The sequence below is a fragment of the Orbicella faveolata genome, unplaced genomic scaffold (assembly GCF_042242905.1).
Source record: "Orbicella faveolata isolate gen_17 unplaced genomic scaffold, um_ofav_v1 contig_24, whole genome shotgun sequence".
Taxonomy (NCBI): Eukaryota; Metazoa; Cnidaria; class Anthozoa; order Scleractinia; family Merulinidae; genus Orbicella; species Orbicella faveolata.
This window is the reverse complement of record NW_028301552.1, coordinates 35,418,383-35,445,000: the sequence shown is the minus strand read 5'-3', so window position 1 is coordinate 35,445,000 and position 26,618 is coordinate 35,418,383. Positions and strand designations below refer to the sequence as shown.

Here is a 26,618-nt window from a genome sequence, read left to right as displayed (position 1 = left end):
ATTTTACAAGATTATCTCTAGCGCAGAGAACCTGATTTCCATCGATATTTAAAACGATTAAGGTCAAATAAAACTGTAAAAACAAGACCTTTCATGAATTAATTTGACGTCCTGTTGATTCTTGCTTCTTGCGCCGTTCCCGTTTGGACCGATGCCAAGGCCCTTCCGGTCACGAGACACTAGGACGAGTAGATGACTTTCGCTTTTATTTTCCCACCCGCCTCTAAAGATCCTAGTACGTTGAACGTTCAGTTGGTGCCATGCATTCGATCGGAAATGCTCTGTTAAAAGCAGGTGTTGGATGTGTAGTTTCTCAAACAGCCAAGGCAGTGCTAGAAAGGCCCGGTGAAAATAAAAAACGACAACTGATCGCCGCGATCGAGCAAGGAATCACCGTTGCCAAGTCGAATCTCGACGGAATTGCAAGGAAGGATCTCCTTGCAAGTATCAGCTTTTTTAACGAAGGATTTGTGTATCTGTGCCAAGTATTTCACGAGGCATCGGTGACTGGCATAAACGCTCGTCTACCAACGATAGGGGAAGCGTCTACACCCGGAAGTGAGACGCCATCGGCAGCTTGGCTAGAGGCAATATCTCTCATTAAGGCCTTAAAACCGGACTTAGATGACTCGTCCATTAGGATGCTGTCTGATGCGAAGGAAAGATTTAAAGACGCTCGTAGGAAAGCGACGAAAGCCTTTTGCAATGAAGCTCTTAGCACGAGTGAACGCATTTTTGCCATGCGATGTCGTGTAGCAGCGACTTTGTTGGAGAAAGTGGACCACCCTGCCGAAGCCTTAGTTGCGTGCAAATTGTGCCTTGAGGAGCTGAACTCCATGCCAGCTGTAGAGGAAAATTTTAGCAGAAAAAGAAGCGATACAGACATCCAGCTGCAACTGGAGAAGGAAGTCTGTGACATAAACAGCGTTATCTGCGATGTCACGCAACAGTTTGGTCATGGCTTTGGAGAGCTTCTCAACTGGCCTTGTGTTACTGTCAGAAATGGCGCGAAAATTGATCCTTTGCACAATGCACGGATAGAGCACTGTTGTTTGACATGGTCGTTCGGCCAGGAGGGCGAAGAGGAACACAAGCTAAAGTTTGCTTGGGGTATAACGTCAAACGCGCGAGGCGATTTCATTGTAGCAGACAGTGTTGATAGCAACGTAAAAGTATTCGATGGCAGCGGCAGGTTTATCCACTCACTCTATCCTTTTGCTGAAGATTTGCAGTCTAAAGATGATTACGAAGTCTGGAATGTCGCCAGCGACGGCAACGATGACCTGTATATGTTGACACTGAGAAGAAACGATTTCCCAATGGCTGATTTGAGCGAAGTGCATGTATTCAACAAGGATGGACACCCAAAGCACAAGTTCGCTTTAAGAGAAGGTTTTAGAGGCTCGTCTATTGCAGTGGACGACAACAAGCGAGTGTTTGTCACGGGAGGTGCGTTTTCAGATTGCCACAATGATGTGATAGCAGTATACAATACAGGCGGAGTATTTATGCATAGCTTTGGAAACGAGCATTTGAAAAATGCACAAGATATCACTATCGCCAATACAGACCGAGTGGTAGTGTTGAACGGGGAAAAATCTCCACTTGTTCTGGTGTTCAGTAACGAAGGACAGTTACTTGATATGTTTGCAGTTAAGGGATCTACAGCTGATGATAGTGGAGTTGCTGTCACATTTCACAAGGCAAGCAAAACCGTGCTCGTTGCTTCACTGCAGTCACAAACGAGTACTGAAGTCTCAATGTACACCGAAGATGGTCAATTTGTTCGCCGCATCCAGTTCAAAACAAAGGGATGCCGTTTCGTAACAGGAATTACAACCACTGCTAAAGGGCGCATTGCTGTACCAGGTCAAAACGTCGTTTTCTTCGGTTAGGAAAAGACCCAACTCTGATCTTTATGGGACGAAAAAAACTAACAGAATTTCAAAAACTTTGATGTAAATTCATGGCCTACTCTGTTCGACTGTAGTTGCGTGTTATAAGATAGTTTTTGGTTTTTACCATTTGAAATTTGAAGACTTTTTTGATTTCGCCACAACTCCGTCTGCGTGAGCTAATCGTCAGTACAAACTTTCGGTCAAAGCCGCAAGACTTAATATTGTTACAAACATTCATTTTTCATTAGGATTGTTAAATTATGGAATGAATTAACAAGAGGTGTAGTGGAAGCTGATAACGATCGATAACTTTCAGCGGTTTACATCTAAATCTAAGCTCAAATTGCACTTAAATTGTAATTAAGGATCTTAATTTTAATTTTATTGCATTTTTTAAGGGAATTTTCACATAGGGATAACCTCTTAACTTCCTTTTCTAGATGCATCTTTCTTTTTTTTCTATTTTTAATTTTTATTTGTATATCTGGTTTGCATCTGGAATAAATTAAGTATGTATGCATGTATGTAAATTGGAAGTTTGCAAATCGTACAACTCGCTGCCTAAATTCCCAAACGAACGACCCCAAAACCTCGTCTCCAAGGTCTGCTCCTCGACTTTTTTCAAAATGGCGTCGCCCCGCCCACCATTTGGAAAAGTGGAGAAGGCTTTAGAGACGGGGTGGGGACGACGATGGAACCACCCCCACCCCCGCCCCGAAACCGAGCAAAAACATTTCAGGTTATCAGAAACTTCCCAAAGGAGAGACCTTCCGAAAGTACCAGGCGAATTGCTATACACACGAGTTCTATTTTGTCTTCCTAACGTGTTAAGTGTAACAAAGGAGTCAGGCCAAAATGTTTTCTTTTATTTTATTTTCGACATCCAGCACTTGGTACATCGAGGATGAGTTAAATAACGAGGGACATCGCATTCAAAACACGTTGCCTGATATTTCATGCATTCTGTAATAGAGAATCTAGTTTACGAAAGTAAAGTCACTTGTTTTGCTCAATGAATAGCCAGGGAAATGGCCAAACCCCCGTGGGGGGGACTCCCATATAAAAAGGACGGGGATGCGAAGTCGGAAATGTTGAAAAGAGCCCCTAAGACGTACCAAGATCCTGTTTTGTGGGCGTGGCTTGAAATTTTTTTCGGCCCAGTTAAATAACCTGGGCACCGCTTCCGCTGTGGACGTTTTGCGGCTGAGCACCCTAAAAGGTACCAAACCCGCTTTTTAATCCCTTAAAAGGTAAGACGAGCACACCCGTCCCTTTTATGTAGGAGTCCCCCCGGGGTCAAAACATGCGTCAATGAATAAACCAAGAATCAAAATCGCGTTGTACAGAGGGATTAGAATGATTTTTTTAATATATATTTTGATACCATCACCGAATCTGATGGAGTAGGAACCACCTAACCCTTAGACTAAAACAAGTTAAAACCTAACACAAAACAAACGTTATTTTTTCCACGGCCAAAGCGCGGCAACGGAAGCAGCCGCTGAGCTAACTAGGCTAGCAGCTGTCGCGGGCTCGTCTGCCTTCCGGCTGGCTTCTGGTGATGTAGAGTGCAACAAAGACCCTTGGTGAGTGGAAGCATCTGTCGTGTGAACCAAGTTCGTAGATAGGTTTTCCCATTCGGCGTCCGATTCGCTGTTTGCTTCTTCCGAAGCCGGGTCAGTTTGATCACTGGCATCGCTGCCATCGTTTTCGTTGCTAATCGATATCAGCTCGGGATGACACTCAAATGGGCCTCCCCTAAGAAAAGAAGAGCAAGTTACTGATATTTTAGGCCGAACAATCGTTAATAAGTGGTTGATACTTTAGCAGCCCCTCTTAGTCCGTCGAGCGTGACGCGAAACAAAGCGCGAGAGGAGACATAGCCGCTTTCTCCCCTTCGCGCGACCATTTTTCCTCTCGTGCGTACTCTCGCATCACAATTGATGGACTGAAAAGAAAAATATATGGAAAAAAAAGCCAGCGGCTGCTCGCAAACCATTACTGTGCAGCCACCTAGAAGAAAATTAACCAACCAAAACGTAAACTGAGAACAATTGACTGGCAGCTATTCGTGACGGCAGGTAACGGTCTGTTTGACGAGAAAGCATAAACATGATCGACTCCCCTACGTTACTCTGAGAGATTCAGTCCTTGACGGCGAATTACCATGATTATAAATCTCGCTCGAAAAATTTTGCGCCTCAAAGACGAACTACACCGAACCCGTTGCAAAACATACAAAATTTATTCAATTTAGGATCGAAACTGACAAATCAACAAATGGCAAAGTTTCCTGAGAGGTCAGTAACGCTTCGCACTCTGCTGGGTTTTCAATTTTGTTAAGATCTATTGCTCGTATTCTTCAATGTTATTGCTTCATTTGAGAAAAAGATCGCTATCCTTTGTTCTCAAGTGACATTCTGATTGGTTAACCCTTTTCCAAGTGCCCCGGTTCGAGCAGTCGCACTGTACGGCACCGGTGTGATCTTAACTTAAATCTTGATACTTTCAGGAGAATTCGATATTTATCAATCTCTCTTACCGTCCAAGATGAAGAGAATTCACACAAGTGTACAGGTTGTGTAATGTTCTTCTGGGACGAAGCAGTGACGGTTCCACATGCTAAAAAAACGATCGACCATGCTGATTACAATGAAATTAGTGCGCGAAATAAGTTAATAATGCAGAATTTTGGTGCAAGGAATACGGGATTCATGAAAGAACGTTGCTCGTTTAATGGAATGGCAAACCTCCGATTGAAATCCAGTCTCGTTCCCATGAGGTTTCAAACTGGAAACGAGGTTGACTGAAATCCCGGCGGTGTTTTTCCCGCGCTTTTGAAAACCCAGGGCCAAAAGCGCGGGAAAACCCCTCGGCAGCAGCGTTTTCAGCCAGAGCTCCCAGGCCCCAGGCTTCGCAGCTGTCTTTGCACAAGGTAAGCTTTTCCCTTTGTGGCTCGGTTGCGTAATTTGGGCCAAAAGGTTCCGTTATTTCCTCTCTAACTACACAAAAATAATGAAACGATGTTTTTCCTCACCTGGGTGAAACATAAGTGTAACACGTTCGCGTTTAATCGATCTACAGCGCTTCTAAAGTCTCTTTTACTGAGATCGTATTGACAAAATTCACTACAAAGGAAAAACATCAAATGCTGTAAACTTACTACCCATAACGTGACGTTCATAATGCAAAGCACAAAAAATGATTTCCCGGCGACTATGATCAGAATTTCCGAATTTCCCTAACTGACACTTAAAATTCCATGACTTTTCTATGGCCTTACTGGCGAGCTATATCCTAGAGAAAGGGCTTTTATTTACAAAACTGTTCACAATACCTGTAGTTTATTCGTTTCGGTAAATTCACGTCCAAGTAATACGCCATGAGTTCGACCATTTGACAAGCGTGTGTTAGAGCGGCCGTCATCATAAAGGCCGGATTTTTCACCGAGATTTCTTCATCCGATGCTGCAAGAATAAAAGTTCAAAATCACAGTGAGATCAAAGTGTCCCGCCCAAAATTTGCCGGTTGTTGGGAAAAACCGCGGCCTCGAGCCGTATTCAAGACCGAGGGCACAGGTTTTCCCAATACGGACCGACCAAGACCGGCAAATAACGTGTTTATGTTTTTTCCTCTACAGTATTGCTTTGAAAGCAACTTTTGTGATGACTTTTAATTCAATCTGTTCAGTTCAAATCTGGCGTGCGTTTCATATTTCGGGCACAAAAAGCGATAACGACTGTTTGCATAATTGTTCGGATTCTGTGTTGAATGTTTACATTTTACGTTGTTTTACGTTGTATCAACACAAAGCTTGAAACGTTGCCAAAGTTCGAAATTTCGTAGCGGTCCGTACTCGGGGTCTGGATGGAAAAAACCCCAAACCGCTGGAGAGCGCGCGATTAGCCAATCTGATTCAAGGAATTAGGATTCTGGACCGCGCGCTGAGAAGCTGGAGAAAAAAAAACGTATATGTTATTTGCTGGCTAGGAGGCAGCCCTTGGGCAACATTTTCAAGATTTTCACTACACGTACTGACCCTAAGCCGTTACATAACATATTTATATTTATTTATATTTATTTATATTTTCCTCTCTCCCAAAACATAAATTTCTTATAATTGTTAACCTTTTCCACACACACATCGCGCGCGCGTTACCGTGACCGTGGTGAGAGACAGGAAAATCAGGACCGCGTTAAGAACCAATCAGATTGCAGGATTCGCTACCGTACCCCCTTGGACAAAATAAAACGCAGTATCGAGCCAACGCTAAAGAGGATTATTATATGGCTAGCTCAGTGAGCGAGCAAGATGAATCAAGTCCTGCACTGTGATTGGCTACCCGAACGCGCAAGATGGAGGTATCTTGCCCGCTCTGGACTACCCGCTGTGTCCCGCAAAAAGAAATTTTCCCAAAAGCCATATAATAAATCCTTTATTGACCATGCTTGTTCGGTCAAGAGGCGCGGTGGCCTCATGGTTAGTGCGCTCGTCCCCGGATCGAGCGGTCCGGGTTCGAGCCCTGGCTGGGGACATTGTGTTGTGTTCTTGGGCAAGACACTTTACTCTCACAGTGCCTCTCTCCACCCAGGTGTATAAATGGGTACCGGCTTAACTTAATGCTGGGGGTAACCCTGCGATGGACTAGCATCCCATCCAGAAATACTCCTAGTCGCTTCATGCTACAGAAACTGGGATAAGCTCCGGCCTGATGGGCCACTTGGCTCGTATGCAGACTTTACCTTGTTCGGTCAAGATGGCTGGATATTGGCCTCGTTTTTTTTTTTGCGAGTTTATGGACCTCGACTACGTCACGGTCCATAAACTCGCAAAAAAAGAACTTAACCAATATCCAGCCATCTTGACCTCACACTTGGTCAATAACCCATATATATATTGCGCATAATAAAAGCGATGGAGTAGGGGTAAGTTTTCTAGTTGATCCACAAAGCGCAAATGTACTTCACAGCTAAGAAATCCTAGAAAACCAAATATTCACCGAGTGCGTTACAAATTAAGCAAATTTAAAACGCAAAATACCTGGTCCTTTGGAGCCATTCCTGTGGGTCTTAACTGGAAAGTATGAAAAAAGCAAAGTTTTAAAATAATAGCTGGGTAATATTTCTCATTGTTGACTCCGTCTCTGAAGGCATGTTTTTCCCTTATAGACCTTATCACGGTTTTGGAAGCAATTTTGACGGGAAGGCAACACGCGTCAGAAATTACAGTGTTGTTTTAAGGGAATCTGATAGCAAATAATTTTCTTGAAAATCAAATTCTGAACAATTTATGAATACCAGAGTGAAGATACTAGACAAGGATTGCATTGACCACATTTGAGGGATGCAACTGTGCTAGAACGAGTCCAGTCGCGTTTTTTAATTTTCCATACATTTGTCTACGATTTTTCCGCGAAGTGGGGTGAAATTGTAAGCCACGCACAAGTTTGCAATGGTCACAGTAAAAAAATCATCGACAGATGTAAAGAAAATTAAAAACTCGATAAGACTCGTTCTAGCACAGCAACATCTCTCAAATTTGGTAAAAAGAGTCCCATGTCTAGTATCTTTACTTTGCTATTCATAACTTGTTCAGAATTCAATTTTGTTGGGGTGAGTTCATAATTATTTCTCAAACTTATTAATAATTCCCCACGTTTAAACAAAGGAAATCATGACCGTGACAGTCTTTGGATAGCATAGATTTTCTTTTTCCGTTTTTTCCTTAGTTTAAGTCAAGTTTCTCCTTGGTTTTAGTTTTGGTTGAGAGGATAAATCAAACACTCAAGACAGTGTTTGACCACATTCCTAAACACCTAGAAGTTCGTTGCGTCGTATTTTCAACTCTCTTCTTGGTAAAATAGTAAATGGTTTGAACCCAGGAGTATCAGTAGTTCGTATAGTATGATCGTCCGGGTGAGGGTAGTTCTGAAAAGAACTGTTGTTGGTGACTGACGTTTCGACCACCTGAGCGGAAGTCATCTTCAGAGTCAAGTGAATAGTTTTTGTCAGTCGATGATGTTGTAAGTCTGATCCGTTGAACGTGATTGGTCAGTTTAGCCATGATGGTATTGGCTGAAAGACTCGTGTAAAGTTTGTTTGGTGTTTGGAAATGTGGTCAAACACGGTCTTTCGTGTTTGATAGATTACTTCTTTCGGTCTTAATTAGCATAGATTTTGACGATTTACTTCTCCGTTTACTCCTTGGTTCGATTGAGAAGATACATGTATATTAAACACTCAAGACAGTGTTTCATTGCCTATCCAAACACCCCAAACTTCATCAACTCTCATCTCAGTGTTTGGATATCCCAATGATATTATACATTAAACAAATTCACAAATACGGGCACAAACCCCATTCATGGTAAGATGAATAGTTCCCATTGGCTGGCAGATAAGCATCATTTATAGAGTATTCCATTCTCACATCCTCCTCTTCAGACACCCAGCGACCTTCAATGTACGACGTCCGTGTGGCCTCAGCCAGCTGAGATTCACGGTTCTCATCATCATTCTCACTTTCAATGTCACACTGTATATCTGAAAAGAAAAGATCTGTCAGATTCAAACACAAACTATGTCAAGCCAAATGGTCTACTAGGGGCACACCACTACAGAAAAAAACAGTTGTAGGAAGCTAGTGGTTTAAGAACCTGCTGGCAGAAATTTGCCATTTTAAAACCCAAATATATAAGAACCTGTTTAGCCAAGCAATATCAAGCAGGTTGTTATATGTGGGTTACAATTAAATTATGATAAAAATTTTAACCAAGGAGTGTGACTTTATTTGGAAATTTATATTACAAGAAAATACTTTATACAGTTGTGAATAAATTCTACAGGTATATTCAAGCTCAAACCTGCATTTATTAATTTTTTCTGTAAATCAACTATATCTCCTTCATTAAAATCAAGAACCCAATTAGGTACCTGTTTAGCCCAAATTGCCAAAAAATCTACCCCAAAATACAAGAACCTACATGTATTTTGCCAGACTAACAAAAATGTAGGTCCTTACTCACAGGGTTTTATTGTAACTGCAGGCCAAATGGTCTATAACCAGATGAACATATTCCAGTTTCCACAGCACATTCAGGATTAAAAATTTTAATAAAGAAATTTTTTTCCTTGTGCAAAACTCCTTTTTACGTCTAATGGTTAGTGGCGGCTTGTATTACTGATTACCAGTAGTCAAAGGTAAAACTATTCAGGACAAAAAGTCACAACAAAAAAGTTACACAACTGGAATAAAAAGTTGCCCTTATCTTGGATTAGCTTAATGGTGCTCTGTACAAGCCTAAAATTGGAGATAAAAGACCCCACCACTGCAGCCTCTCCTAGTTTTCATAGCAACAAGCGACCATGAGTGTTGCGGTACTTCCTGGATGACTTGCTAATGCATGGCTGGATACCTCCCAGTATTGTCAGGTTTCCTAGTACTCATTTATACACCTGGGTGGAAAGAGGCACTGCAAGCGCTGGATTTTAGCCAGTAGGGTGTCCAGGTGTCCTGTGGACCGCCACTTTTTAAAGAAAATTGTTTTATTTTTGATACATTCATTTGAGTGAGCCCTATAGTGCCTTTTGGATGGCCACCTTTTGAATCCTGGCTAAAAGCCTGACTGCAAGAGTACAGTGTCTTGCCCAAGAACACAACACAATGACCTTGGTGAATGCTTGGGCTCAGATTGCTCAATCTACTTAGCCATCACTGCTCTCCAGAAGGCTTAAATGGTTTAAGTGCACTGGACTCTGAATTGAGTGGTCCGTGTTTGAGCCCTGGCCAGGGTAAGACATTAAACTCTCATGGTGCCTCTCTCTACCAGGTGTATAAACGGGTGCTGGTGAAGTTATTGCTTGGGTCTGGTGGGGAGGGGGGGGGGGGGTGATGGAGTAGAAATACTCCTACAGTTCATTTAATGCCTCAGAAACTGGGATAAGCTCTGGTTGTAAGGGGCATTTGGCCTGACACAGACTTCAATATTGTCCTTGTGGTCTTTTCAAGGATTCACAACAGCAAGATGTCAATGTTGTAAACACACACCTTTACTGATATCAGTGTTGACATCCTTCAAGGGCGGTGTACCCAACACTTGGAAAACTGGATTAACTTGAATGGGAAACAAGTACTTCTGTATCTGGGATATCCTAGTTCTGCGGGCCTCACAGAGCTTCTCCATTACTTTCTGAAGATCTTTAATTCTTTTCCCTACATCAGTCTGTTTTGAGGTGAAAGTCCAAAAATTGTTATGAAGGTCACAAAAAAATCACACATTGATTTTAAATCCAAACACAAGGACAACCCAAAGCCCCTGAAACATGGGGTACAAAACTTTGACATCAAATGATCACCTGATATTGTTGCAGCTGCTTTGCCTTGACCTTCAGTTTTTCTACGAGTTCTGTTTGCTTCAAATGTACCATGTTATTGGTCTCTTGAAGTTCACCAGCAGCCTCTTTTGCTGCAGAAAGAAATTACAATGCTCATTGTAAAGGAGGCCTGTGGCTCACGTTCTCACAGCATTTCTCCTTTTCCCAAACTTCCACTCAGAATTAATTCAATTTAAGAAACAGAATATGTTCCGTGTTTCTATCGAGTTTTAGTATAAATCTAAAAAAATTTTATGCCGTTGTCTGATTCTATCTATTCTGTTGTAGGTAGTGAGTAGTGTAGCAGAGAGCACTTGTTAACAAACTGGCCGTTTCTTTGCATTTTCAGTGTCTGCAAAGAGGATTTAGACAGAGTTTTGAACGACTAGTAGATTTATACTAAACAACTAGATTATTCTCTCTCGGTTTCTATGTGTAATAGTTGACTCGGGCTGTGCCCCAGTCGACTATCATGTGTTATAGTTCATCACTAAATTGTGTCTGATTCTTATTGGTTTCAATTGATCACGTGACGCGATAGTTGTCATCCCCGGAGAGACACTATCAGTCAGTAGTGTCCATCCGAGGAAAATACCCAGATGGATAGGACTTGGCCGTGAAAATTTTTCGGTGAACAGGCAGGCTTATAGAAATTGTATAAATTGGGTTTTTGTCTGTTTTCCTTTCCATATTTTACATTTGGCTTTCATGGCTTTCATCTAAAAAAGTTGAAAATAATTCAATGATTTTTGAGCTGGTGTGTGGAAGAAAATTTGTTGGTGAGCAGTAAAGACAATAGAGTGTTTATGTCTTGGAACTATCGGTTTGATAGTTGACCCCCTGGAAATCTGATGTTCTTAAAACTAGCATATCTGCCCTCGAAGCTTTGCTTTGCAAAGATGAAGATTTGCTTTACAAATATTTGTTTTGAGAACATCAGATTTCCATGGGGCAACTATCTGTCGAAAGTTCCCCTACAGAAACACTCCACAGTTTAAATAGAAATCTGAAGCTCATAATCTAATTGTTTAATAAAAACACAATTTTTAACTAATAAGTGTGTGTATTTTCTTTGGGCTATTATTTTTCTAAAACTCGACAGAAACATGGAAGCTGTTTCCTACTTCCTAAATATCATTGTCTGAGAGATGAAAGTCAAAGTTACCTGACTTGAGTTCTTGGGCTGCTTCATCGACAACTAGCCTCAAAAGCAAAACTCTCTGTCTCCTGGAGATCACTTCACAGTTCTGTAATTGGCAAGAATTAGTGCACAATAATACTACTAACAACAACTTTATATAGGGAAAAGTGCTTAAAAATTGGAGACTGGCAAACTAGTGATCCCCCCCCAAACACATCTATATCTACGTCTACATTTATTAAGCTGGTAAAATCATTAAGACATCACACCAACTAAATTATAAAAGTTGATTATCAAATATATAAATAACATGTATCATGCAGAGATTCAGACCTTGATGATTGTTCAATTAATGTGTAACAAACTTCAGAATTAGCATAATTTTTTTGGATTTCAATCATATACTTGATGGAAAAATTTTTTGTGATAATCATTTTCTTTTATTGTCAGTGTAATTTCCTGTACAGTGAAATGATGCACTCAAGGCTCAAAATCCATTTAGTAAAGTTTTTTCTTACAGAACCGATCTTAAGTGAATATTAACGCTCATTTGTAACGGGATCGTGACTGTAATATTTCTTACAAAATATACAAACCAATTTCTCTGTGTCTTCCCTTTTCTTTAAAGCATCTAGAGCGCTGAAAGGACAGCACAAGAATTAAATGTGCTTAAATAATTCGATTTTAATCAAAGAATTAGAATGAAATAGAAAATTAATAGGATTTTAATTTAGCCTTAGTTCAATTTAATATAAGCAAGCAAATCACAATATTGAACGCTTAAGTTTATACCTACCATTTTTCATATTCTTTCTTCAACCTCTTTAAAATCTCTAATTTCTTCAACTTTTCGGCATACCTGTTGAGTAGAAATATCGAAATTTTCTTGTAATACCAACAAATAAGAGAGCTGATGCGAGATGTAAAATTTCAAAATAAAATCATTTGGAAGCGTCAATTACCGTTCGCTATACTTTCCACTAGAATGGTCGAAGTTTCCATTTTGAATACACCAATCACAGGTAAAACTCTTTCTTTTGCTACTGCATAAAGGGCAGACCAGTAGTGATGAACTAATCGTGGGTTTTCGTTCGTTTTCATCTTGCAAATATTCCGCCATTGTAACTTCTGTTCAAAATCTTTTCCGTGCTATTTTCGCTGAGTTTTGGTTTTGACGATTAACCGCTGGCCTGTTAGGTGTTCATAAAACCACATCTAAGGTCAGCGGATGCACTCATGAAAGGAACAAGAGTTGGAAGAAGACGCCATGTTTCAAAGAATTCGAGAATGGATTTCGCTGAAAAATTACCAATATCAAGTGACTACAGGTATCTATATGCTTGAGCCTTGGGAGAGAACAATATTTAGTATCCTTTTTGGTATAGGTTGCTGTAATATTCATATACATTTGTGCTCAACTTTAACATCATGCCGTAAATAAGTTTATGCACAGACGAAATCTAAAGCTTGTTGCTGGCTTTATCGCAATTTCACCGTTCATTCCTGCCGCGATGCCTCAGGCTTGTACTTCACAAGCATAAGGTATAATGACTTATCAGTGCAGACACAAAAATAATAATAATAATTTATTAATTTATATTGCGCTTTTTTAAGAGATAAGGCAAATAAATATTGATATTCTGCCGGGACTGGCGAGCCATACCATATGGATACGTCTTGACGAGATATCCGCTTGACAGTGGACTACCCGGTGGACTACCTGTTGAGAAAGATGACTGCATACATGTATCAAAAACACGTTCGCTCAAGTTTGATTTGAATATGAAATCTAAATTGTGGCGGATCTTTTGCAATTGTGGGAATCAAAATCATTACAATCAATTGACGATTAAGGATGTTTACCTAAACATATAAAGGAACAGACGTTTTAATCCTGGGGAGGAGAGGAATCTCATATGAAAAGGTCTGGGGTGGTCATCTGAAAATATGAATTAAACCTCTATAGGAGACCAATCTGGGTACAACTTGGGCTTTATTTGACCCCTTAAAGGCACCACTTAAAACAAAATAGGCTTGATTACCAGCCGCTGTTTGGAAAAGGAGGCTGTGCCAGTAGACTAGATTCAAGAAAGCGGCAGAAATCAAGGCTAAAAGCAGAAGTGAGAACATTTTGAAAGTAACGCCCCCCGTTACTTTCGGATTTAGCAGGCAAAAGGGGCCACTACTTTTGGGTAGCCATTACTTACGAGTTCAGTAGCCATTACTTTCGGATGGTTAAAAAACGTTTGTACAGTAACAGTCATTTCAGACGTAGGGGATGCATGACACAAGAAATTAAACATTCCATTTATATATATTTCCAACTACCTTCATAAACAAAGGAGACTTAATAAATAAAAAAAGGCTTAAACTGGTTGGTACTATAAGGTGAAAGTATAATGGTCACATTATATCACAATACAACTGATTGCCCTACAGTATATCATTTGACTCTGCTGCTAGACAAACACAGCTTATAAATCGTAGTTTCAAGAAAAAGTCAGTCAAGTTTGAAATAAAATCACAGATAACTCTCCAAGTCAATGTTCAGTCCTGCATTCAGGCTGTTCCATTTGCATGAACCATGTTTGAAAACAGAGACTTTCTCTTGTAGTGACATCTTCAAAGGACCCCTACTTTTGGGTGGGCCGCTACTTTTGGGGGTGCCATTACTTTCCGGGATTTAATAAGAAGGTAAAAAAATAACAGTACTTTCGGGGGGGGGGGGGGGGGGGAAAGGGGAAGCGTCACTTTCAGAATTCTACTGTATTACTTCTCTGAGTGCACCCAAAAGGATACTTTAACAGCTAAAAATAGTGGCATTTTGTCCTGAACACCCTAAGTGAAACCAAAATCCTTGATTTACATACCTCAGTGAGACAACAAGCATCCCTGACCTTTTCATATGGGAGCCCCCCCCCCCCCCCCCTGGGGTTTTGACTTAAAGTTACAAGTTTGCTTAGTTTTAGATTGTCAGCAGATTGTTTCAAAATATTCCTTGACATTTGTGCTACAGATGCAACATTGGTGACAATCCTGGGGATGTCTGTGTACTCGACATATGCTTATTTACCGGCTTATATTCACAATGTTCTTGTCTACTTTGGTTATATTAATGACACATAGTATGACGACTTTGTCACAGAGACACTGAGAGTGACTGATGAAATTCAAGGGAAGGGGATTTTTCTTGTAAATTCAGATCAATTCAAGATCAGCTTGGTACCAAGATCAAGAAACTATAGTATAATACAATCTACTCCATGGAATAAAGATGAGACCAAAGAAACCTACTGGAGATAATCACAAAAAAAAATGTAGACAAGATGTTAACCTAAAAGGAATTTTTCTCACTTTGTTTACAAAATGCAGCAGCTTACAAACATTATGATAATCATGACAAATATAGAAACGTTGTATATTTCAAGTTGAATACCTCAAAGGAGTGTGTTAACTTTGCATAAAATAAAATGCTGTACACTACTAAATGTTTAAATATTATTGTTATTTTGCACTGTAATGTTTGCGTCATTTTAAAACGTGGGGGAACCTGACAGAACGTCTGGGAGTAACCTTTGATGGACTAGCATCCCATGCAGGGGGGGGGGGGGTGGGGGGTAGCAAAACTCCTAGCAGCATTAATGCCACAGAAACTCTAGTTAAGTGCTGACAGCTATGACAGCTATGCTAGATGAGCTTGAGGGACTTAACATTTTACAAACTGTAGTTTGAATTGTTTTGGTTTGAACTAGGGGTTGCCTTTGGTGTACTGTGGTCTTAATTGTTCTCATCAGGGGATGTTTACATAAGCAATAGTCATTCCTTGGTAACTAGGATCTTGTTTGAGACAGGTTTTTTGTCAGGTGTGAAATAGGTTTTAGAAAATCATGTATAGGTCTAAAAATCTAGGGGTTTATCTGTTTACGTCTTGAAAGAGTATCTTATTGGGTACTGTGCTGGCCTGTGATTGCAGGCCCCCTAGTAGGAAAGAGAAGAAAAGGAAATTGGCAAGCTGAGTGGAGATCTCCCTCCCCAGTCTGCACTGGGATGCCTCCGCCCCTCTTTTTTTAACCTTCTACCCACCCAGGGGCCAGTTCCCATGCCCATACTCTAATATCGTCCAATACCAGAGTTGAACTGTTACAGAGAGTTATCTTTCAATCTTTTATCTACTTGTTTTGAAAATTTCAAAAATTGTTTTACTTAATGCACTACAATTTTCCTGACAAAAAAACATAGAAATCTCTCCAATATTCACAAAGTTAAGACATTGTGAACCAATTGGCACTCGTAGGGAGTGAAGAGTTATAATAAGTGAGGTTTTTTTTTTTACTTTGAAAGATGATTTCCAGTCCGTGCTGCGCACTTTCGAGAGTTCGTTTACGTTTTTTGTTTGCGTTATGTAAGGCATCACAAAATGAAAACATTTTGCAACTACTTACATGAAGTAAATTTAAAGTTTCATGTCAACCGCCATTATGGATGTGAAGCTTTTTGCTTTGTTCTTTCTCATATCACTTTATGAAACAACTTCGCAGTTGTAAAAATCAATGAAGCTGTTGGAAAAATAATTTGAAAGGCCTCAAAGATAAGGTCTCTGTGGTTCGCAACATCGATTCGCATTCCATCGAGTGATACTTAAAATGTTTAAAAACATTAGGGTGCTGAGACTGCGCAGTACGGCCTGAAAAATCATCTTTAATATTACCTCTATTAAAAAAGTTGACATCAATGGGCTCTCAAATGATTAGACCCTGGCATATAGTTACTAAACCAAAGCAGCGTCTCAACAAGATGCGTAGCACAGTTCTATCAAATAAAATGGTTTTGAATTCGCTCTGGAAAGTAACGTGAGAGTAAATATGTTTTATTTGCACTCTGGTTCACTCGGGTCTTGAGTGTTTTGGGAACATTCCTAACCAATCAGGGCAAGCCTTACGGATGAAGAATGAAACCTAAACCAACCGCACAGGTTACCCAAGCTCGCAAATGAGCGTTCCTTGTACATCTGTTATAGAGGACAAAGCAGTGAAGCTTAAAACCACATAGATCGGCCTAAAAAGACCACGAAAACCAAGGAAACACACACTTGAAGTGAAATAGGTCTATTTTTGTTCATAATCCTTCGTATCTTCTAGGCTTAAGAATAGAACCGTTTTCTCCATACAAATCCTGGCTTATTGACTATTGCATAACCTGAGTGCTAATGTATGTACAAGGGACGTTCATTTACGAGCACGTGTTTTACCGCGCTTTTCACGGGTTGCATGTTTTCCCGTGCTTGGCGCCAGTTGCACGATCTGAAACAGTTCATTGGGTTGTTTGCGTTTGTCTGCATGATTAGCCGATCGAAACAATTGTGTTGGCTTTGATTTCAAGACAGTTGGTTATAGAAATCTGGCCGTTGCTTGTTGATCGAGTTGCACAAAGGTTGATTCACAAGAATTTTCTTCCATATTGCTCTGCAGGTTTGGATTGTTCTTTCCATTTCAATCAGTTAGAAAAGCGGTGCTGTCATCTAGATACTCGTAGTGCAGTCTCAGCGCAGAAAAACGGATGTATATTTTCCACTTGACGAACAGGACAAACCGAACTAGCTGAGAAAACAATGCAAACAGGAATAGCAGTGTAATCACCATGGGAAAGAAACAAAGAACAGCTACTATAATCCACCTTAAAACCACCATGATGTGTTTGTTAGGTCCCTCGGGTTTCACGGCAGAAGACGTCAGGGTGGCCGCCGTGAGGTTCATGATCGCTATACACGCGAGCGCGCCTAAAGATAAAGTTCCAAGTTTGTCCGCCACAGGGTCTCGGAACGGCTTCTTGATTAAATGAAGGGCCAACATCAGGACACATGCCATGGACATGCACAAGAAAAGAAGCATGGAATTTGGAATGAAGGACCGGAATGTGAGAAGGACAAGCCTTCCACCAATCAGAACGCTTTCCCAGTAGAGCGTGCCTTGATCTTTGTCACCGGGTGGGCGGAATGGGCCGTGCAATATCTTGGAAATTTCATCGGTGCATTCATCGTGGATCTGAGTTGGGTTGCGATTTTGCCTGGTGCGGCGGTATAAACCCTTCACAAGCCAGCAGACAAGGAAGGGAAGTGGTATGATGCAAGCACCAACAAATTCTTTCCACGATATAGTCTTGCTATAAAGTTTGCTTGAACCCCAGTAAAGGACACCAACAAATGGAACGACAAAAATTGCATTAAATGCCAGGAGACCATACTGCCACCATTGCCAACAAACGATGTTTCCATCGAAGTAGAGACGCCACACGGAACCAACAGATACGCAGTGCATCAGTTTGAGAGATGTTTCTGCAAGGCGATCGTAACCTAGCAACAGTATCTCCACGGCTACGGCGACGTAATGAGCAAACAATGGCTTACCTCTCCGCAAGGTCAGGTTCACTGCCAAATGAAGACAGTAAATGATGAAGACGTGAGCTATGGCGACAAAAACTAGGGTAGAGAGGAAGAGCTCTTTTGTAACCGCCGTGAGGCCAGGGAATGGGCAACCGATTCCTTTGTCGACGACATTTACTTCAAAGTTAAAAAGAGCAACTACTGTGGAAATGTAAGGAACCTTGGCCATCGTGTTCTCTAACGAATCAGTGCTAAGCAAGTCAGCAACTTGATAGAAGAAAAACGCAATTTTAATGTAGCCATACTCTAGGTCTTCCTCGATGTGACCCGCTGAGAGTTCCAAGAATCCTCGTTGTCGATCGTTCCTAAACCACAGAATCTGCTCTTTCAAAAACAGCACCAGGGAAGGCTTCTTTAACAAATAAATGATCAACAAGACATAGTAAAGGGCCATCAAACTCCACAGCGTATAATTCCAGTTGCATTCTGATGATTTCCTACAATGCGAAGAAAACAGTGTCTCAGAATACCCATCCGCACATTGACCGCAAAGAATCCCAGATCTAAAACCATGGCAGCTGTTGTACTCGTTTTCGTGGTATGAATTGGGATCTTGATAACGGCAGTATTCCCAAGGACAAGGCAAGAATTTCAACGAAGAAAAATTACTTCCATTAGTAATTTTGTAACCCCAAAAATTTGGTTTTGCCAGAATATTGTTGAGTCCGTTGCAGTGACCTCCAAATGGACATTGAAGACACTTGATGTAATTACGAATGGCTAGTCCTTTAGTATGTCCTCTGTCAAGACTGTACATTTTAGAAGGGCACATTCTACAACTGAAGAGTACAGTTGTTACTTTAAGACGGCAAAAATTGTTTCCCTTTCCACCTTCGTAAATGAAGTGAGAGAGATTCTTGAACTGCAGAGAGCTGCCTATTGCACACTGGATCGTTGAGCTCTGGTCCATGTGGAAATAACCGCTTGAATATATTCTCAAAACAGACTGATGTTTGTTTCTGTCGTCAATGTCGGAGTGAAAGGAAGTGTTTTCTATCTTGAGTGGGCCTCCGCTCTCTGAACGCAGAAATCTTCCAACTACAAAGGTGTATCTTGGTATGCCTTGGTATGTCCCTTCGGTTTTCGTGCGTTTGAACATACAGCTCTTAAACTCGACCTTGGCGCTTCCGTACCCGACATATACTTGGCCAATGTCTCTTTCGGAAAAATTGTCGATGAAACTGCATCTGTGAAACTTCACGTAACCATTGATGATCTGAACTGCTCCTGAGATTCTTCCAGAGTTATTTTGAAACAAGGTGTCTTCAAACAACACGTGACTTGTGTACCTCCATTTGCGATGGGTGTTGGTTGTAACAGTAGAAGGAACGCATCCTCTTTTCACCATTTCATCGGAGTCGAAGAGAAAAAAAAGTGCCCCCTGACTTGTCACATAGCGAGGCATGTTCTTGAATCGTCTGTTAATCCAATTGTCTATTTCTACAGTAAAGCTGTCCCGAAATATGCATCGGCGTATATTAACCGTTTTGTTCCCCTTGGAAAGCAACGCAAACGTATTTGACGGCCGTCCAATGAAGGTAACATTTTCTATCTCGATTTTTGTCGCAGCAGAAACATTTGTTCTTTCTAGGTAAGGTATAATGACACGAATACCAAACGTTGACTGATTCTCTGTTCTTTCTCTGCCGTCAAATAGCGTGTTGGTGACGAGGAAGCCGACATTGATACTGTTGTTTAGCAAAGCATACAAATCGTTCTGGTTGTTTCGAAATATGCAGTTATTCACAACAACGTGTAAATGAAAACCGTTCCTGTTCAGCATCTGGTCATAAGGCGGCCGCATAACGACACCATCCATCGAGGAAGACACTGTTACATTTTCAAGTGTGACTCTGAAGTTAGGGGTTATAACTACTGCACGTTTATTATTCCTGTCAAACGTTGTGTTGGAGATCTTAATTGTCCCTGCTCGAGCTCCAGTTCCCATAACCCAGAAAATTGGCGCTCTCTTTTTTTTGCTCGCACTGTTGTTGTAGAAACGCGACTCGGAAACTTTGACGTCAAGTGTTTCATTTTTTCTGCTTTGGATTCTTAGGCATATTATTTGATAATTATTCGTACAGTGCAACCGAAAAAATGCCACATTTGCCATCTCCACTTTAGAAAAGTAAAGGCTATGAGGCCAGAAGTAATGATTTCTGTGAAGATCAATGCTATTGTATGTTTCCATGGTAACAGCTGTGGGCAAATCGACAAATAGGAAATGTCCCATATTTGCAGCGCACACGATCTTGTTGGCCGTTATGCGCAGTTGAATTTTACTCGAAAATCCCGTTTCGTTCAATAATACGACACCACCTCTTCTTAGTGATGTGGCGTTTAATCCATTTTTCAAGATTTTAGTATCATCCAAACGCAATGAAAATTCCATGTCTGTCCCAGAGCCTGGCGCAAAGTGGATTTTCACACACAAAAAATTGCTCTGACAGAGTGAGCCACGAATAGTGAGACTGGTATTCAGGCTTTTTGCTACACGAACATTGACAGCCTCCTTGGTGTTTTGAAGGGAACAGTTGACAAGCGAGATGTTGCTGCAGTCATTGAATTTCAGAGGTGTGCTAAAGAACGTTATGCCAGTTAATGTTATCCACAATCTCTCGTTTGATCGGTGAAAATGAATCCCTTTCAAACACGACACATAAGCTAGAGTCGATTCTAAACTAGTCATTGTTACGCTCTTGGACACTGGAATACCAGAATGGTGGCTATTTGTGATTGTATTCCCGCAGTCGAATGGCTGTTGCTTCGTTCCATTGCCATTGAGGACAATGCGCCCGCCCCAGTCCACTTGGTCAACCGCCATTGCTATTGTGCGACATGGTTCAAGGCTGGTGCCACAAGTCCTGTCATCACCTCCAAATATGGAAACGTGGACAGTTTGTTGAGGACTCTCGAGGCAATCTGTGGGTACAAATACACGGGACACATATTGTGATTACAAAATACAACTGGTTTTGGTGGACTGTTGAATTTAATTATCTGCTGTTTCTGGTTATATTTGGTGTGCCCTGCCCTCATTAACCGGTTGTGTTTCTTAGACACTTTGGTCTTGGGAAAGTTTTAAGATCGGATCAATCAACCAACCAGTCAGTCAGTCAGTCAGTCAGTTAGTTACTCAGGTATGCAGTCAGTCAGTCAGTCAGTCATTTATTCATTCATTCATTCATTCATTCATTTATTCGTTCATTCACTCACTCACTCACCCATTGATTGATTGATTGATTATTTGATTGATTGATTCATTTAGTGAGTCAGTCAGTGAGTCAGTCAATCATTCATTCATTCATTCATTCATTCATTCATTCATTCATTCAGTGAGTCAGTCAGTGAGTCAGTCAATCATTCATTCATTCATTCATTCATTCATTCATTCATTCAGTCAGTCAGTCAGTCAGTCAGTCAGTCAGTCAGTCAGGCAGGCAGGCAGGCAGGCAGTCAGTCAGTCAAACAGTCAGTCTTGGAGTCAGTCAACAATTCCGTCAGTCACCCAGGCAGGTAGGGTGCGACTGTGTGCACTTATACTATTAGAGAAAGTCAAAAAAACTATCACCGTGTTTCGGGTAGAGATTGATTGTATGGCAAGAAAGCAGAAAACTTCTGAAAGTGCATTGACTATTATTTACCCTGTGGTACCAAAATGAAACAAATATCAAGGATGGAATCAAAACCTACTGGCAATCCTCATGAGTAAAAATTAAGGCTTTAATGCTGTAAATGTGGCAAGGTAATTGACAAAAAGAAATCACTGTCACCATCTGCATAAATTATTATCTTTTATAGAAGCCAAACTGTCGTGTAATGGCCCTATTCTCCCAGAAAAAAAGGAATTCAGTCTAGTAAGTCAAACTGCCGTGTATTAACAGTAAACTTTCTCTTTTTACGATGTCCGAACTAACTAAATTCTGTTACGATAATACACATGCAATTGTCTGATTTCTTGAAAGAAAAGTCATCGAAGTGTTGCCCTTATCAAGAGCTATCCTCAATGTTAGTTCCTTGGTTGTTCAAGAGAGGTTCTCTTAAATCTTCAAGAGATCTGCGAGTGCTGCCAGAGACCGTTGCACTTTTACAGGCTCGGTTTGTGAGACAAACAATCAAACACACTGTGTGTGACAGAATCGCAAAGGCAGCGAGAAGAGACAGTAAGGCTGGAACGGTAGCCGTGGCTGCCAACTCGAACCACTGCATACCATCGATGTACAATTTGTTTTCGTCTTCAGGAGTGATACCAGAGGAGAGAAGAGTTGCCTTGATCAGGTTGATAATCGCTAGGATGGACAACACAACCAAGGACGTGGATTCGACTATGTTGGCTGTGGTGCTTCGGAAAGGACGTTTAACAATGTGATGGATGGCCATTAGTTCACATGCCAGGGCCAAGAACCGACAGCGTAGCATAGCATTTGAGATGAAGGAGTGAAATGATAGAGGGATGAGCCGTCGGCCAATCAAGACGCTTTCCCAGTGCGGAGTGCCCTGGTCACCATCACTGGGCGGACGGAATGGCCCTTGTAAGACTTCCATCACTTCGTCTTCTTTTCCCTTTGGTCTCATGGCAGATTCTTCTCTCTTTCCTGTACAAACGGACTTTATAAGCCAATAGGCGAGGAACGGCAAAGGAAAGACACAGGCTGCCATAAAGCCGCTTGCAGAAATGGAGGAATTATAGAGTTTTCGAGAACCGAAATGCAGAACAGCGATGAAGGGAACGACAAATATCACGATGTACCAAAGAAGAAGGTACTGCCATGTTTGCCAGCAAAGCGTGTTTCCATCAATGAAAAACCGACGTTGAGATCCAATGGATACACAGTGGATCAAACCAAGCGACGTTTCCGCTTGTCGATCGTAACCTAGCAACAGTATCTCCAGGACGACTGCCATGTAATGGTGCACCGATGGCATTCCCCTTTTCGCAGAAGGTTAACAACGACGTGGACGCAATAAACGACAACAACATTCGCCATTGATAAGTTAATAAAGATGGTGAATTTTAAGCTCGGTAATGAAATGTGAAGGCGAATTAATCAACATGACACGAGCGTGGGACAAAGAAAAAAGAAAAATTCTGAGTCCCCGACAGGAATCGAACCCATAACCTCCCGAACACCGGGCGGGCGCTCTATCCACTGAGCTACGAGAACTCATGGAGAACAAGGTTATTTAACTGAGTTCATATATGATAGGTGTCATGCATACTGCTAGGATCAACGCTATCGAATTCATCGGTTTTTCAACATTCGCCATTGTGACAAAAACTGGCATAGAAAGAAACGACTCCTTTGTTACTGCTGTCAGGCCCACAAAAGGCAATTCCTCTGGAGATATCGTGAACTTGGAAGTTGTATACAGAGACCACGATGCAAATATATGGAACTCTGTGGACCAGGTCTCCAACTGAATTGTCTATGAGCAAATCAGCCACTTGATAGTAGTAGAAGACAATCTTTAGATAGCCAGCGTCCCTCTGTTCATTGATGTGGCGACTCTTTTCTCGTGATTGTACATTCCCCTTCTTCCTTATAAACCATAGGACTTTTCTTGCACACAAGAGGCGCAGGAGGGGTGGTTTGGTTAACAGATATCCAGCCATGCCAGCTGAGAAAACAATGATAACCAGCCACAAAAAATTGTCACTACATTGACTCGTTTGGCGGCAATTGGCAGAGAACAGTAATTCAGTGTACCCAGCAGCGCATTTACCACACAGAAAACCAGTTCTGTTTCCACGGCAACTGCTGAAGGCTTGTGATTGGGTGCTTGGAGATTGACAGTAGTCCCTGGGACATGGAATAAACTTCAGCAGTGCTGTATGACGTGTTTCCGGGACCTGGTATCCCCAGAAGTTCTCTTTGGCTGCCATGTTCATGTTGTTTTGAATGCACTTAGCTCCTAATGGACACGGCTGACACGGAAATGAATTCTCGACAGCGAAGCTGTGAGATCTCCCTGTTTGAAGGCTGTAATAACCAGGAGAACACAGTCTACAAGTGTACTTCACAACCGTGATGTTGAGCCTACAAAAGCTCGCTCTTTTCTCGGTGTAGACAAAATGCGCTGCATTTTCAAACGACAACATGCTACGCTTGCTGCAGTGAATGGTCGTCTTATGGTCGATGTGGACGTAGCCCCCATTAGAGATTTCAAAAACAGTATTCGACCTTCTTTCAGCAATGGCAGAAACCATGGAAGTATTTCGCAAGATGATAGGTCCTTCACTTTCGGAATAAAAGAAAGCAACGTTTCCAAATTTTCTGCCTTCAGGAATTTTAAAAAAGTGCAGTTGTTGAATTCCATTCTACCAGTTCCGCAGGCGGAATAGACTTGCGCTGTTCTCCTGATCGCCAAATTATCTTGAAACGAGCAATTCTGGAATGTGATATTTCCGTTACTGACATATACTGCGCCCGCGACCAAGCCAACGTTCTCCTTAAATAAAGTGTCTTGGAATATCACGTGAGTATCACACCGCCACAGGGGGTGGGTGTCCTTATGGGCATCGCGTTGGACACAGCCTAGTTTCCAGGGCTTATCAGGGTATCGAGAGCACTGCGATCGCTCCAGTTGCTGTCTCGTAGATAGATTAGCTCTTATCGTCAAAATTCCAGGATGAGGTACAATCGCAAAATGTTGACCGTTGTACCGTCAACGTTTTCTTTCCTTGAAAATAAAAAGCAATACGGCTGGCTCTTGGTGAGTACAGTTTACAAGCTGAACGCAACAACAGTCCAGAAACCTGAGAGGAGTTCCTTCAAATACGATCTCGACAATGTTGTTGACACTCTTCTGTTGCTTTCCTTCGTATTAGTTTGAAAATGAAATCCTTCCGCGCACGAAACATACGGGGTCTCTTGAAAACTTTGCATCGTCACGCTCTTGTTAACAAAAATCCCCGGATTTTGATCATGCGTAACATTCTCGCAGTCAAAGGGATCTCGCTCGGTTCCAGTCCCATTGAGATGTACACGTCCGCCCCAGTCTACTAAGCCCAAAGCCTGCGCTATCGACTTGCATGGTTCGTCGAGAGAGCCACAACCACTGGAGTCTTTTCCGTGGCGAGAAACATGCACGTCATACACATGTTTATGTTTCTGGTCTTGAGCACCTAAGTTTTGTGTTATATCAGTTTCGTTAAAGCAATCCACTTTACAATCTGTCGCTGACTAATTATAAGCTGGTATTCAAGAGATAGCAGCGGGTCTGTCATGAAAATAGCGGCAGAAATAGCATAACTCTTTCCAGCTTATTTCATGCTAATTTTAACTTCAAACTTGTACTTCAAAGGGAGGATAAGTAGCCGTTTTCGTAAGATTTCAGTTTCGACGAGAAACACCTTAGAAGCGATACCGTACAGCTTTCAACAAAGATGTTTTTGTTTATTTTCCGAAAACCTTGGCAGCTGTTGCCTTTTCGAAAATCATAGCTGGCTGTTTTTTTCGGTACACAAAACGACATTTTTATCAATCCGAAAACAAGAAGTAGTATATCTCTCATATGACGAAAGTTCAAGGCGACAATTGACTTAAGAAAATAGGAAGGTATTTAAGGCCTTCCTAAAATTTACTTAAAGCGATCCGTTGGGTCCCCCTGAGAAACTTGAGATGTGACTGCCAGTACTTCTACAGAGCTATCTGTTCGATTTACTCATTTGAACAGGTAACTAACTGTGGCAATCCACCCGTTTGTCTTTCATTCGCGCAGTTAAACATACACGTTTTCTTTTTGTCTTACAGAACCTGGCGATCGAAAACTTTGTCTCCACATTTTTACTGGTTATTTTGCAACTAGCTCGCAAATGTAAACAGCGTGGAAATAAACGGAGAGTGTTTGCCTCTTGGTTGTTTTCAAAACTTGAAAAAATTCCACTCACCGACTCTGGTGCTAAACTGGAGTAGAAGGAATACCAGGAGACGATGTGACAAGATAAGCCAATACTCCGCCATCGAGAAACTCGCGATGTTAACTGTCATGTCTGGTGCTGAACTTAGTGGGAACGATTTAGAACACTGCATTTTAATGACTTACTTCGCTTGGAAAACGAAACGACTCTACCTGTTGCTGTAGATCACGTGCATATAAAAATGAAATATTACACGACCCTAATTTTAAAACGGTGTAAAATGAGAGGGCATGAAAACCTCTCAGTTTAATTATTACTGCACGGGAGAAGTAAGTGTTCAAATACACTCTTGTTGTAAGAATATATTTTAAGACTATCGAGGCTGAAATAAACAACATTTTACGAATATTTTAAGAATAAACCGAGGCTCATTTTATGCTGAATGATTTGCAAACACAAAACAATTATGTTTTAAACTTATCCGTATAAAATTCTTCCTTTCTCTAAACGGCAAAACTAGCCAAAAAACAACAATAACAGCACTAGCCACATGTTCGATGCTAATAACATTTCTGCACGAAGTGATGTGCGTTGTATCAGGCTTTCATGCCTGCATGCAGGTTGGCTCCAAAATTACTTTAATACCATTCAGACACCAAGTACATTTGAAAATAGAAATGTCACACGCTATGATCTAAGAATATTCACAAGAAAATTTAGGCCTGAAATCGGCAGAAAAATAAGATTATTCAGCCTCGGCCGGAAAAACAATATTCTTATAAAAAAGGAGTCTAGTTCTCAGCGGTTTCACATACAAACGAGGCCACTAGGTCATTCTGCATGTGTCATAGCTTTCTCTTGGTTCGAAACTGGGCCAAGTCAGTTTGAAGAGAACAAGCATCACGA

The 26,618-nt window shown here is 41.3% G+C and overlaps 2 protein-coding genes and 2 pseudogenes across 2 annotated transcripts; 1 reads left to right on the top strand and 3 right to left on the bottom strand.

Annotated features, from left to right (window-relative positions):
- Nucleotides 1–146: 146 nt before the first annotated feature.
- LOC110056556 (uncharacterized) lies at nt 147–2,428 on the top strand. The gene has a single exon (XM_020763058.2). It carries the CDS (start codon nt 261–263, stop codon nt 1,893–1,895), a length of 1,635 nt encoding a protein of 544 aa, XP_020618717.2. The 5' UTR covers nt 147–260; the 3' UTR covers nt 1,896–2,428.
- A 324-nt stretch (nt 2,429–2,752) lies between these two features.
- Nucleotides 2,753–12,605, bottom strand: LOC110056837 (beclin 1-associated autophagy-related key regulator-like). Its single transcript, XM_020763390.2, has 12 exons — nt 12,375–12,605; nt 12,209–12,271; nt 12,009–12,051; nt 11,437–11,518; nt 10,254–10,363; nt 9,946–10,120; nt 8,256–8,441; nt 6,940–6,972; nt 5,236–5,365; nt 4,936–5,026; nt 4,441–4,520; nt 2,753–3,656 (listed from the first exon to the last, which is right to left on the bottom strand). The coding sequence occupies exons 1-12, from the start codon at nt 12,530–12,532 to the stop codon at nt 3,359–3,361; spliced, it is 1,449 nt and encodes a 482-aa protein (XP_020619049.1). The 5' UTR covers nt 12,533–12,605; the 3' UTR covers nt 2,753–3,358.
- A 1,867-nt stretch (nt 12,606–14,472) lies between these two features.
- Nucleotides 14,473–20,938, bottom strand: LOC149111415 (uncharacterized; annotated as a pseudogene).
- A 612-nt stretch (nt 20,939–21,550) lies between these two features.
- LOC149111414 (uncharacterized) lies at nt 21,551–25,842 on the bottom strand (annotated as a pseudogene).
- Between the last annotated feature and the right edge of the window lie 776 nt (nt 25,843–26,618).

Bases quoted from the DNA above. Each gene is read 5' to 3' on its own strand.
- LOC110056556 (XM_020763058.2), top strand. From the start codon at position 261: ATGCATTCGATCGGAAATGCTCTGTTAAAAGCAGGTGTTGGATGTGTA.
- LOC110056837 (XM_020763390.2), bottom strand. From the start codon at position 12,532: ATGGCGGAATATTTGCAAGATGAAAACGAACGAAAACCCACGATTAGT. The intron at 11,519-12,008 runs GTTTGTATATTT...TGCCAATTACAG, and splicing joins GGGAAGACACAGAGAAATTG to AACTGTGAAGTGATCTCCAG. The intron at 3,657-4,440 runs GTAAGAGAGATT...TTCTTTTCTTAG, and splicing joins AATTCTCTTCATCTTGGACG to GGGAGGCCCATTTGAGTGTC.